The sequence below is a fragment of the Cydia fagiglandana genome, chromosome 14, assembly GCF_963556715.1.
Source record: "Cydia fagiglandana chromosome 14, ilCydFagi1.1, whole genome shotgun sequence".
NCBI classification, from domain to species: Eukaryota; Metazoa; Arthropoda; class Insecta; order Lepidoptera; family Tortricidae; genus Cydia; species Cydia fagiglandana.
Genome location: NC_085945.1, coordinates 11,249,559 through 11,264,696, shown reverse-complemented (window position 1 = coordinate 11,264,696; position 15,138 = coordinate 11,249,559). Strand labels below are relative to the sequence as shown.

The 15,138-nt window shown below is 34.4% G+C and overlaps 1 protein-coding gene across 1 annotated transcript in view; it reads left to right on the top strand.

Moving 5' to 3' along the window:
* Nucleotides 1–9,101, top strand: part of LOC134670780 (head-specific guanylate cyclase) — a 113,421-nt gene extending 104,320 nt beyond the window's left edge. Inside the window, exons 11-14 of the mRNA XM_063528595.1 lie at nt 1,571–1,714; nt 2,341–2,495; nt 7,146–7,287; nt 8,093–9,101. Coding sequence (XP_063384665.1) covers nt 1,571–1,714; nt 2,341–2,495; nt 7,146–7,287; nt 8,093–8,170 — 519 coding nt within the window. The 3' untranslated portion in view covers nt 8,171–9,101. The remainder of the gene's footprint in view (nt 1–1,570; nt 1,715–2,340; nt 2,496–7,145; nt 7,288–8,092) is intronic.
* The last annotated feature ends 6,037 nt before the right edge of the window (nt 9,102–15,138 follow it).

Genomic DNA, 15,138 nt, shown 5'->3' with positions numbered 1-15,138 from the left:
AATGTGAACTGGTAACGCATTATTTTTTAATGGGAATTGGTTGGTAACGCATTGGACCGGCTATCCAAGGATGTGGGTTCGAGTCCCACGTTGGCCGGAATTAATCATCGTTAGTTTTTTCATTGTGATTGACATCTGTATTTACAATTTATAGACTTTTTGATGTATGTACATAAAGTAGTGTACTCGTATGTAACTAACTGTACTTAATTAGGCGTTTTATAGCAGTCTCATAAACTACTGTTATACAATAACTAGGACCTGGGATGAATCTGTTTTGCCGCAAACACGCAAGACAAGATGCTGTTAGAGAGAAGGTACGATGTGGGTTAGGAAGCGTTGGAGTATGTGATATGTAAATAATTGATTGCCAAAACTCGGTCATTCGGAAAAGGTGTTTGGGCAATCTTCGCTCAGCTATACGTTAAGTGCTTTCACAATAAACGCTCAAGCATAATAATTGTTCCAGTTGTTGACAATGTAAACAAGACAGTATCGATACATCTAAGCTTTTTAAAGTATAAAACATAGAAACAGTAAAAACCAATTTTAAACAATAATATCCACAGCCACTTAGCCATATTGTGCGAGGTGATTATATAGGCCATACTGAACAACTTTTTCTATGGGACCCACTCTGAAGTCACAAAATTTTTTTTGACCGTTTCATACATTTTGATCGAGTGGATATCGACGTTTTCTATGAGTTGGCCAAATATTTTTTTTGGGATTTCGGGGTTGGTCCCATAGAAAAAGTTGTTCAGTATGGCCTATATAATCACCTCGCACGATATGGCTTAGTTGTCCAAAAAACGCCCTGTAGAATAGCGGCTAAAAACCAGGCTAAAATAAGAACACGGCGCTTTACAAAAGGCTTCATTTTTATTTCGTAACTTCACTGATGTTCTCTCGCGTGTTCTTGACTTTTGTACTTCTTGTTCGTACGACCCGAACAAGCGGAGCTAGGGTGGTATTCCACCTGTCCAATTTCTTTGTTCAATGCCATTGTGTCTCACTCTCTCATTAAGCAAAAATGTGAGACGAAATACACATTGGACAAAGATATCGGACAGATGGAATACCACCCTAAGACAATTCGCCGGCTTTGGCATGTTTCGACGAAGCGGAAAATTGCTTGGATATGCAGTACACGCTTCGCCGAGTTCCGCAGTGCTAAGGCTGGCTTTTATCGCACAATTTTATAGAGGCCTAGATAAACATAGGATTTCAATACTCAATTGTCCATTGAATATGTCTCAGAAAATTACTGTAGGTAATGAAACTATCACTATACAGTAGGTACTATACACGACAAGTTCTAGCTCAAACTAGTTTCTGTCTCTTTCGTACTGTAAAAACTAACATGTAGTGATATTTTTACTTTAAAAAATTTGCTTTGATATTGATATAATACGATGGTTCAAGCCGACAGGTAAGGTGCGAAATTCAAAGCCGCGCCACACTAGCGTCTGCCAAGCGTCGGCTTTCATAAATACACGCAGGTTCATATGGGCTAGCGGTGCGCGTCAGTCATACTTTGGCGGTCAAGGGTTAAACTTTTTTTGTCCAGGTGGAGACGATAGGCGACGCGTACTGCGTGGCAAGCGGACTGCACAAGAAGATCGACACGCATGCGCCGCAGATCGCGTGGATGGCCATGCGCATGGTGGAGACGTGCGCGCAGCACTTCACTCACGAAGGGCATCCTATTAAGGTTTGTGATATTTCCCATGTCATTTCAATACTTTATTTTGAGGATTAACAATGACCAATGTCATACTTTTAGAATAACACAACTGTCTAGTATAATATAAAAATACGTAATGGTGTGGATAGCTCTCCCATCACGTGGCGAGATAATTTATGTAAAAAAGCAATGGACAGAAATAATATTTCTTTTCTGAATTTTATAACATCAATTTACATTCAAGAACATTTACGATTATTTAATTTAAAAGGTAGATTTCCTCGTGCCGTCCAATGTACAATAGGATGTACACTCCGTTTCGAAGGAATGTCAACCTTCATTAAAACAAATAGGTATAGTAGCATTTCATTTGTCTCGTAAAATTTTCGAACAAATGAAATTCAACCCAATTGAATATACAACCAGATTCAAACTTCCTTAGCTATAATTTTGTACGGCGGCACGAGAATAGACGAGCTGTGACATCAGAGGGCCTATCGCGAACCACATTCGACGAGTTGCCTCCCTGTCACACTTAAGTACGAATTTATAAGTGCGACAGAGAGGCAACACGTCGAACGTGGTTTGCGGTAGGCCCTCTGCTAAAGCACCGTCGGATTTTGAATGTTTTTAATATTAAATTTTGTCGATAGATGCGCATAGGACTCCACACCGGGACTGTGTTAGCAGGAGTGGTGGGACGCACTATGCTCAAATACTGCCTCTTCGGACACAACGTCACTCTGGCCAATAAATTCGAGTCCGGCTCCGAACCTTTGAAGATTAACGTCAGTCCGACCACTTACGAGTAAGTATGTAGGCTAGACCGACTTTTGTATTCCTAGTTTCTAGCGTGGTACGGGAAATGGGGATGAAAATCATGTGACGAAAAAGGAGTGAATGAACGTGGATGGAAGTAACGGGAGAGAAAATTCGTAGAAAAGGTGGATAGACTGTGTGATATGAAACGAACGCGAGTGAATGATGAGATGACGGGCGAGAGAGAGGTCATGGAAGAAAAAGATATGCAGCGCCGACCCCAATTGCATGGGATAAGGGCAAGCGAATGATGATGTTAGTCCTGGTTTTGGTTGTGCGTACTTGGAGCTACTGAATCAGTGTGTGCTCTTACGCGGTTATCATACTGATGCGAATTCATATGTCACTTCAGTGTCTGAGCGTAATAGCGCTATGCTTGTATGTAGCGATATCCCGTGACGTCAAAAAAGATAGGCCTAAATAATAGGCCATCCTGCTCGTCAAAGAATTACGGGAGCGCAATTATTAAGTAGTTATCAAGTCTTTTGTATAACGTAGCCCTATGATAATCAAATATGACTGTAGTTGCATCTTGTGACGCCGTATCGCGAAATTCACCATTTCATCTTTCTAGACCGCAACGCATTTCAAACAGTAAATGTTTTGTAAAATAGATAACAAGGCTGTTATTCGAAGTACCGACGATATTTTTAGTGCGACATAAAATAAAACGTGACAAAAAAAAATCCATACTAAATTGTTGCCATGTTTAAGCATTTTACGTCAAAAATGTGACAGTCACGTAGGAAGAGGCGCCCTCAATAATTTTCAATTTTTTTTTGTGGAAATAAGCCAATGGTCTGTACCATTGTAATGCTTACGTTACGTCTCTCAGTTATCACCAGTGATCGGCACGACCCGTGCCGCATGGTGTCAATGACCTCAATCATTATGTTAATATGGATATTCCCCGGGATTGGTCATAAACGCAAACAATAGAAAACACGATAGTGACCTTCGACATGCCAGGTAGTAGTAGCCAGGTAGGGAAAAAGGTTTTTCATATCTCATGCTCTGAAAGTGGGTCGTTGTTGTTCTAAAAGGTGTGCAGAAAGTGATACGTTTATGCTCTAGTGCAGAAAAGTGGTGTACTCCTCTGCGTCCCCGTCCCACGAACAACTGGGTGGAAACAAAATGGAAAAATAGTGTCTTTATTTCCTCGCCTGGAACAATTGGTAATTGTTTAATTTTACAAATCCCACGTTGATCCTTTTTTTTATAAAAAATGATGTAAGTGAATTGTTAAAAACAAATTATTCTTGATTTCTTTCGTTGAATTCTATTTACTCGATTTCATGAGGCGGGAACCAAAAGGAATACACCAAAAATATTTTTTTAAACTTTACACTTGCGTAAATGAGCAAAGGCAGAATCTTATACAGCCATAGTTAAACGTTTGTACGATATTAAATTGATTTTTAAAGTTATTTAGCACTATATTCATGAAAATAAAATAAAATACAAGATAAAAAATACTTATATTATTAATTAAATTGTTATTTAATATTTAAAATATTCTTATTATGTTATTACGTGGTGCGGCACACCAAGGTTGCGGTGCGGTCCGGTAGTCTGTTGCGGCTTTTAGAACGAAAAAGTATAAAATTAAAAAGTAAGGGGCAATCCCGCTGATTTTCATACTATAATGAACAAATCATTTTAAAATTACTGCAGTTTGATGAAAAAAGTGTGTTTTCGTAAATATTGCAATTTGAAATGATTTTCGCTACGGGTTATTAATCTTCACACATGTAAAGTCTCCGACTGCAAGTAAGTCCTAAGGAAAATAAATCATGGCCGTAGATCTATTAGGTACTTCCATTACTGATTTTGCGAAATTGCCTTGTCTTGTTTGGTTTCCTCGCATTCGATATGAAAAGTAGAGTGTTTAACTCGGGTGAAAGGCACCATTTCTGTCTCGGACTATTGGCGCTCTCACTGCGTTCGAGCGCCAAACTACCTCGACAGAAATGGGTGCCTTTCAACCCTTGGTTAACAATCTACTATTTATGCACTTCAAATGATTATATCTTAAGTACATATTTTATATGAGTGCACGTAATATTTTACGCAGTATAAAATAAAACCAAAGTTTATATTTTCTTTAATGAAAAATGATACATTTTATGATTTTATTAAATATTCTGACTTCTATTTACAAATACATAACTCTTAATTTTTGCGAATTATGTCATGTCCATATTATTATTTCCTCTTTGAATCCCGCTGTGTGTCACGGGTCGTGCCGATCACTGGTTATCACGAACCTTGAGGCGAACACTCGATAGACAACGAGATGAACAGTCCAGTCCGACACGAGAGAAGCCCACCGCAAATACTCTGAGTGCACTCTGGATCCCTCAAACATAGAGAGTCTCTTGATTCTGATGGTTTAATTTAATTGCTCTTACCATTTGGATGTTCGTATGTAGGACGAGTGCGTTTATTTAGATATGATATTCCTATACAGGGTGATTCATGAGACGTGAGCAGTACTAATCCTGCACACTCAGTAACTGATAATTGATCGATCACCGTCGTATTTAGATGAATCAACCACACTTTTTCCTATTTTTTTACTTTTTGGTGAGGGCAAATTTAATTCTCTAAATCATGGTCACCCTACAGGACCTAATTAATAAACTTAAAACCTCTTTAACCGTAATGACAGCGTTTTACGAAGAAAATAAACTGTCAAATTTGAGTAAGATACGAGTTTTCAAAAGTAACCAGACCGTGATGACATTAAATTTGACACAGAATATCGGTAGTTTAGCATTCTAATCTAGGGTGACAATGCATGTCGTAAATAAATTAATAACTTTTTTATTCAACACGACTAAAAAAATTACGTTAACCTCACTAAAACTGATACGAAGCTGTTGCTTATAATTTACGATATGCGCAGTGTTAGTCCTGCTCACGTCTCCTGAATCAACCTGTATATTCCTATACGGCAAAAATGACCACCCTATAACATCACCTCTTTTTTTCACTCATGCAGATTTTTTAGGATTTTAAGAGGCGATGAGATGAGGCTTGAATCGTGTGTTATTTTATAATCTGGGCCGTTAAGGGCCCCCCCACGTCAACGACCTTCGATCTGAATCCCTTAGTTTTCTACTGTTTTTTGTAGCTTATCCTATTAACAGCAACGGCTTTAAGCAATATAGTATCCCATATTTACTTTAAAGTTCATTGTCTTCAAGATATTTGGCATCAAAGTTGAACAATTTTAGGCTAAAAAACTGGTTTTCTGGCCATAACTTTTGTGTTAATTAGTTTAAAATTAAAACCTTGGACACAATTTTCGAGACTTCAAATAGATTTCGTACATGTAAGATCCTTCACTGCAAACTAGAAACGAAAAAAGTGTTTTTTTAGACAATGTTTAAAAAATTCATTAAACAATAAGTATTCATTTTTTTCAAAATCCGGTGGACAAAGCCGGAGATAAAAGGTTGAAGAACCGATAACCGTTTGTCTTATAATTCTATCTGTAGTGCAAAAAAAGAAGATACGATTCAAAACTTGTCAAAAATCGATGAAAACCTCGGTTAGCCCCTTAAAAGGTTAAGGGCTGATTTAATAAAGGGGTAGTAGTAGTAAACACTTTATCGATGTGTATTGTACATAAACGTAAAACAGGAAAAATCACACATCATTAGTGGGAAGGCGAACGTATCTCTTTCAGGGATCTCTTCCAGTTAACTTTTGAGCTATTATATTGAGGGGTCTGGTAAATAAGTAAACAAATATTTTCTAAAAGCCGTTTCTTCCGTGTTTGAAATGTGTATTGTTGAAAGCCTCTTTAAAATGAATGGTAGCACATTTAGAATAGCACGCTACACGTTTGCTAGTTGAACTAAGAATTAACGCCCTCCTTCATTCGGATTTGTGACTTTTAAAGTAGAATCTATCAAACGCAAAATTATACTAAGAATGGTAAATAATTTACACACACACACACGCACGCACACACGCACGCACGCACACACACTCACACACATTAAGTAGTAGTAGTATTAAGTATAACATCATAACCAATTTTAAAAAAATGTAGACTGAAACTTATTCACTGGGTAAGAACTGATATCTTTCATATAAAACGCCAAAGCCTGAGACACACTTTGATATAAAAGATTACAATTAAAAGATATCTAGATGACATAAATTCCTAACATAACACCCCTAAAGCAATAAAGCCGATCCACGACAACAAAGACAACCCACGCATTTAACTAAATTCCTAACCAATGCCGAACAAAAGTTCAATCTAACTCCAACATACCTGGCTTCGTTATTAGTTCTTACTCACCAAAACATTCTGCCGCGACATGATCATCCCTAGTATAAATAGACCTCAAGATTGATGAAAACTAAAGGTAATCGAAGATCACTTGAGGCGATATGATCAAAGTAATGTATAGCCCAGATTCCATTACAATCGCATACAGAGAACGAACACTATAAAAACAATAACCAGCATAAGTGCACTGTATGATTGTGTATATACTTACGAAACTCAAGATCACAGTTACTCTGGTTTGCCTAAGCATTCTGGTTAGGAATATCGAACCAGTTGAAAGCGAAACGATAAACCATAAGAGCGAATCAATTCCAAGGAAACTTTTCGCAGGTGGCTGATAAAATTTCCGGGTTTCGAGATGGAGCCCCGGGACCGCTCGTGTCTCCCCAATTCCTTCCCCAAGGACATACCGGGAACGTGTTATTTTCTACACAAGTATAACCACCCTGGAACAGACCCGTCCGCGCCGCAGGTAACTTGCTTTTTCGCTTTTAGATTGCCTTTTTGTATTCTCTTGTTACATGTTTGGTAAAATGCTCTTGTTCCGACAATATGTTTGTTAATATGTTAAACTGTGTCAATTTAATCGATAAAGAGCTAGATTTTACATAATATCACTTTTATAATCGTGTAATTTTTTATTGAACGTCTGTAAGAGATGATTTTACTAAGAAATTAATCAGTAAAGTTTGCAACTTAGGTCGCCTCCTTCGTAAAATATTGTTGCTGAGTATTTAAATTATTGTAAGTTAAAATTGAGTAGACATTTTAGTATATTTTCATAAGATTAGTTTCATAATTGCGGTAGAAAACACAGACCACAGAACACTACCTTTGCTTTGATCTCAAATTATGTTATAAATTAAGCTTGGTCAAATGGGTCTTACCCTAATAGCTCCTATTTAAACATTGAAGTTCATATTATTTATTCATACGAGCGTATATTAACCATTTACGAAATTCAGTTGCTTACAATACTTTATTAAGTTGCCCTGCGTGAATTGTTTATTTGATATATTTTACTTTCTTTCGATATGTTTTAACTTTTTATCTGCTAATTTTCGCCCCTAAAATATTTAATCTGTGGCAAAGTTGATGTCAAACTTCAAGACCGCCATTGAAATTATCTAAGTTTTCCTTACCCATTGTTCTGTTAATGTCCCAAACCTAAATCACCTCAGAAATTCTCCCAAAAACCTCGCGCCGTTCCCCAGAGCTGCTAAACTTAAATCATTCTTTGTAACTTTGGAAGTTGAGTAATTTGTTTTCTTTGACAGGTCAAACATATAGAAGATGCGTTGAAAGATTTCGGGATTGGGCAAGTGAAGACAGATGTCACTGAAGAGCCTACTTAGTTGAGGTAATGTGAAACAACACAAGCATAGGATTTAGGTGTCAATGTATTTTGCTGCAGCTTCACGTTGATTCTTATGAAAAAACATGTGGATTCAGTATATAATGTTAGCCGGATAAATTAGTATTCAACTATGTTATTTATGACTTAACGATCTAGATATATAGAGAACATGAAGAACTATTAAAATCCAGCGTATATTTTTAATTTAAAACATCGCAAACAGGTATGGAGGAAAAACAAATCAAACACTAGGTTTTTTATTTAGTATATTTGGAGTTTCGTTACCTGTAATAAAAATAAAATTGTTTAATAAAAAGGAAGAAGCGCTAAATTGTTACTGACATTGGCTAAATGATTTCAAGCTAAATTTATGCAATAGGTATCCAAAGAATATTTAATTTCAGTATTCAGGGAACCTACATCAAAAGAAATTTGCATGAAAAGGCGCGTTACATCACAGATTAAATAATATTGTAGCTCATACGCGACGATTAACCAGAAAGGAACCAGTTTTTTACTAGTCGATTTCTTTAAACAAAAATATTTTGCAAAAAAATAACATTAGGAAAATTAACCCCCCAGAGTTACAGCTACTTAATTATAAGCCATGTTCTTTTTTTATCTTAAAAGCGTAGGTATCTTCTGCAGAATTATATGATCTGTAGTAAAGTGCCGTCTGTACTAAGTAGGCAAGATTTCTCGAATATTCTCTACAGTGTAAATATATACTGTAACTGTGTAAATGTTTAAATTTGTGGATCAAACGTTTCATGTTGTGATTCCCCGAAGTTTGATATTACTTTCCTTTGGTCCGTTTGTTGAAATTTCTGCTTGTTACATTGCCAGTCGATATTTTTGCCCTAGCCTTGGCAAGTCTGTGTATTAGATATTTTAAGAGCGTTATAATATTTTAAACTTTCGCGTTTTGAATACATATTAACTCACATTATAGACGGGTCTAACGCCACCACCACCACCACCACCACGCCACCATCACCACACCACCACGACAAGTGAAACCTGTGTCGAAACGTCGGTAAATCAAGGTAATTGAATATAATTCGCGTTAGACCCGTCTATAATGTGAGTTAATATTATAAGAGCGTTTCATCCATTTTTGCCATTTTTATATATTGTGACGTTTTTTGCCACTTTTGTGTTATTTCTACTCAGTATCACGAGCTCTTTCGATCCTAATGGAATAAAAAAAAACCCAGTTTTTTTTTATTGCGTTACCATTTCCCCGTACACTTTGTATGGCGGTAACAAAAAGGAAAGTTTGACACTTTTTTTCTACTATGAGGATGAAAATGAAAAGGGCTCGCAATCCTGACTAGAAATAAAATAAAAGTGGCAAAAAAGGTCACAATATATAAAATGGCAAAAAAAAAACGCTCATAATACTGTTAAAGTAGACTGCAAATATAGTTAAGATCGTAGGTCAACAAACATAGAAACTAAAACTATGTACCATTATAGAGTAGGTACTGTGGATTTATACAAAATCTGAAGACATCGCTTAGTATAAAACAATTTTTTTGTTAAAACTCAGTTATAGTTGGTGGATCTGACAGACACAGAAAAAAACGGTTACTGCAGCGCAGTAGGTTTTAATTTGATTCTGGAATATCCAATTACACTGTAACTCACGAGTTTTAAAGGAAATTACATTCGAAGCTTGATACGAATATTAAGAATATATCAATTTTAATTTACAAGACGAAAATGTGGCACAAAATTAATTTCATATTTTTAGCTGACTTTACAGTTGCTACCTATATATTCAAAATTAAATCGTACTTAACTAATGAAGTTGCGAAAATATAATCCACTCATATTTGAATGAACAAAAAATGTACCGCTAAGTTGTACCTGTTATATATAAAAAACTGGTGTTTTACGATGCCGTAAAATTTATTTAGTACTAAAGTTATATGTACTTAAATTAAAAAAAAACAACAGCATGAAGCTTCTCACAAGACTTCTAGCTAATTTAATAAAATACTCTTTTAGACTCTCTTTTTATAATAGCTATTAAAGCCTGTAACCGAGAAAAAAATCTACATGTATTTATAAAAGTACCAAAATGTAAAAATATAATTGTATTTCAAGATATAGTGATCTATGTGAAGCTTTACAATCTCGTATATTTATAATTGTACATAAAATTGAACCTGGGATAATACGACTTACATAGTGTTAATGCAATTCATCGTAGGCATAATTATTGCATAGGATTACAATAATATTGATATTCACCTTGTGATCTTAACACAGTTTTGTATCTCAAATATTTTTTTAATGTTTTAAATAAAATAATTGAAAAAAATTAACCGAATTCTTATTTTCGCGAAATTTGCGACTTTGTGTCTAAAAAACAGTTTATATATTTATTTTAGTACCTATTAATATTGGGTGATAATGTCAGAAATTAATAAATAAGAATATAATTTTATATTAAAATCGCAAAAAGGCGACATTAAGCAAAATGACGACTTTCCTTACTTGAATAAGGTGAATGTCAAAATTATTTTATTAAAGCTATTAAGTTAGTGCTACATTATAAATAATTCGAAAGCTTACACCTATATCATCAGTAATATTTTAATATTAACTAACTGTTATTGTTGAATGTTATATTTAGAAGGTTAATTTACAGGAAAATCCGGATTATTCATGTATTTAATTACCTGTATTTGCTTGACGTTATAGTTTGTTTATACCATTTCGTTCCATGCTTGCAATACGGCCACTTGGACACCAACATTTTTAAAGGTAACTTAACTTTATTTTAAATTAAGTTTGAGGGCCCGATTCGGAGTTTGAAATAGACATCTTTTAGACATCACCAAGATACGATAACGATATGTTTAAGATCTAACCTGTCAAATTTGACATTTGCGCGACTCTGGAGATACTCTTGAACGATTTCCACAGGATATGACTTAGATATCTAATTCATATCTAATAATAATCTTACTCTATCTAACGTAAAAGTGACATTGGTTGCCCGAATTGCGCTGAAAAAGATAGCTAGTTGATATCTAAACTATAACCTATCTAGAATGGATCTAGTACGTGTCGTCTCTTGTGAATATCTTGAAGTTCGAATACGGCAGTGAATCTCCCATGATGATAAATTTTGAGATGTGGCCATATTGCAGGCAGGCGGTGATTTGTGAGTAACTCGGTTTTCGAGGACATTCCTTTATTTCTTACTAGGAAATTACCTTTTTTACAAATTACATTTTTATTTATTTATCCTATAAATATTTTATAATAGTAATTAGCAATAAGATCTATGTAGGTTTTTATGAAAAAGCGTACGTTCTAAAGTAGTTAATATGCTTTCAGCAAACTTTGATACTCACAACTAGGTTATATAAAAACCGAATGCTTTTACAAATCCTGTGTGGTTCGTTATGCTATTGTAATATGTAATATGTTTTTTAGGGTTCTGTATTTAGATATATTACTTTATAGAAAATATGGATACAAAAAAGGTAAGGTGAAGGTGAGGTTAATATGAAACAAACATTTTAAATTATCTGAAACAGGTTTCCAATGGAAAATGATTCTGATTTTGACATCGTTCATTTATTGCAAGAATATAGGCCAAACCGTTTTTTTCTCTAATATATTTATGTAATATTTTTTTGAATTTGAATTCAAAAATGTTATCATTCTATATTATCTTTATTGATATTATATATGTTTTTTTTTTATCAAAAAACCAGACCTATCGTAAAAAAAAACTTTTAAATAAGTACATTAACTTTGCAATGGTAATATTCAAATGAAGAAATCTACTCCCTGTAAACTTCATCAAAGTTACCAAAGGCAAAGTTTCAGGAGTAATCGGGTCCTCTCATTCTCTCATTCTCAGTCTCTCATTAAGTAATTTTACATTCCTGCTTAAGGGTGTAAATGTAATTTTAATGTAATATGAGTTCATAAGTGAGTTGTTTGTCGGGTTATTTTGACAAGAAATTTGTTGAGTATACTCGTATCAATATTCTTTTGTTTATAAAAAGGACTTTATAAGAAGGATTTATATACCTAAGTGATTTCATTGTTTGTTGTCTCTTTAAAAACAGCTTGACTATTAACTGTTACTTACCATAAAAGTATAAAACTTTGCCCTTTAACATAACTTTGCCCACCGCATCAGAGTTCAGTTAAAGTGAAATTTTATACTTTTACGGTACTGGTATTGATATTAACGGTATCAGTAAATGAGAGATGATAAAAATGTTACATTCCGATAAAACTGTGTTTAAAATTTTGCAGTGTTGTGATTTAGCATTACAAGGCCTATTATTATTAGAATAAGTTTCAATATGCTATGTCTAAAGCGTTTACAGTACATATCGCCTAGGTTAGGTTCCATCTAGTCATTATATATAGGTAAGCATAGAGGGTCTTAGAGATATTGCTGTTTCCAATTGATTTTAAGCTTAAGTATTTATTGCAGAATAAGTACTTCGTTTTTTTTCTCATTGTTTTCTGTGACAGTTTTTAGTGCCAGATTCTAGTCGTCTAAATAGTCACTAAGAAAAAGTAAAACACATAAATAACTATTATAATAGACAATAAAATGTATTATATAATGGGCTATTTGCCCATATATAGCCGAAAAAGGATGAAAACTAAAAAAAAAATTGAATGAAGGTATAATATGTACATTACGAAGCACTTGAGTTACGTTTTGTTGTAAATAAATTTGACTGTAATAGGTTTTTGTGGTAATTTAAACAAAATGTTTCCATTATTTGACCAAGTTTTGCTGACAACGATTAACTCAAGGACCGATACCGGTATATGTTTTATACAAATTAACCGGTATTCAATTTCGGTATCAAGGTTGTTTATGTATATTTTTGCAGTCAATTTAGCTAATCTGATCAATCATTATCCTTACCTAAATACTATTCTATAATATAAAATAAATATTGTAAATGAGATATTTTGATTTTTGCTTATACCAGTAACGGTCCCTGGATCAAACTTTCCTTGTCAAAGTTTTAAACTTTAGAGCGATGAGTTAGATCGCTTTTCGTTTTGATAATTTCCATTTAATTTAAGCTTGGTCCGAAAATGTGTTGACAAGTTTTTTTACTGCGGCTTTTTGTTGATAATTTTAACAAACTTTTGCGTTCGTGTATCAACGCTAAAAGGACAATATTTTAAAATATAAAAGTTTTTTTAGTTAATGATTTGTGATTTAATTTTAATAATGTTTTGAAAATTCGTGAAGATAACAAACATATTCCTAAAAAAAATTGTCAACGTATTCTTGAGCCACACTGTTTTGAGTGCAAAATTGTTATCTGTGAAGGATCTCAAGATACTCGGTCTGCAATTTGGTATCGACTTGAGTCGTCCCATTCGTTTTTCGTCAAGTTCTTAAATTAGTCCTAATCTGCTTTCGTCACTCATTCTACATTCGTCACAATCGTCGTTGGCTTTCAATGTAGAATGAGTGACGAAAGCAGAATAGGACTAAATTAAGAACTTGACGAAAAACGAATGGGACGACCTAAGACGATACCTGCAATTTAGTTTTAGATGTCTAGACTGTCTAGTGACAGATCAGTTGGATTTATTGTCAGCTTCATGTAGTGCACAATATTGTTTTTAATCTTAGGTACTTCAAATTGAATACTAATGTAATACCTACTTGATACAAAATATTACAACCAACTTTTCAATTGTTGCCCTTGTTATGAAATTTAAAATAAGTAGGTATGTGCACAACAACAAATACAAATAGGATTGCCTTTTAAGTGAGAAAATGTAATATCATCTCTCTTCTTAAGTTTTTTTAAATTTAAATGTATATAAAATATATAAACTACATGTTACTTCGAAATGTAATTTAAGTGTGTCCTAGGTAATATGAATAGTGAACCCAACTAGGCTAAATCTGATTGCTTGCTGCTTTGGAAGTATATATGTTTTTCACAAATATTATGATGTGTTTGTGTGTGTGTGCTTCAGACGTTTAGGGGACAAGGAATACACGGTTTCTGAAGATAAGTCCCTTTTGATACTGATCTTATCCGTGACAAATCCAGATCAAACTCATTAACTGTTATTACAATCATAATACGCCTTTCGGTGTGTGAACGAAACAGCGTTATGCGATATCCCGCTTGCACACCGCAGTGGCGAGGGGATACGCATCCCGTGTGAAGCCATAGGTAAAGGTTAATTCTATTGCACTTCTTTACCTTACCTACTTACATTTAGATGTAAAACTCGACATAAGTACGTCTTTATGTAAGCAAGCTAGCTATTTCTCATTCAACCACAAAAGAAATTAATTGCAAAAATAGTTAATGTGACACAGCACCATGCTTACCAAACAATTTATATAGATACTTTAACTACATTCAAAAAATCTAAATTTGTATATTACACTTAATGCTTGGGTAACCTTTAGATACCAAATGAAAACCCAAATGTTACCTATTGTGTCGTCAGGGGGTCTTTTCCGCCCCAAGCTGTAAATGTCATATTTATTGTTGTCTTTTAATGCCTAAGACCACGGCCTTCTATATAATATTGAATGTATATGATAGTCACAACTCTTAGCATAGGTGTATTGAGCCTGTCACTTCGATGTAAGCTCTTTGTATCACGTTATAATGTTGTACTTCGTTTTATAAGTTTCCCGCCGTCGAAACGATGCACTGTTAGTGACAAAACTATAAAAATAAAATGTTTCTTTCGTACAATGTTGTTTGATTATGCATCCTTGAGGTATTCCATCCGGATTTGCCAACTTCAATAAAACAGGAAGAAAATAGTATAGTGACCAATTTAATATTTTTCGTAGAAAATCTATTTTTTAGGGTTCCGTACCCAAAGGGTAGAACGGGGCCCTATTACTAAGACTGCTGTCCGTCCGTCCGTCCGGCCGTCTGTCACCAGGCTGTATCTCATATAGCTAGACAGTTGAAA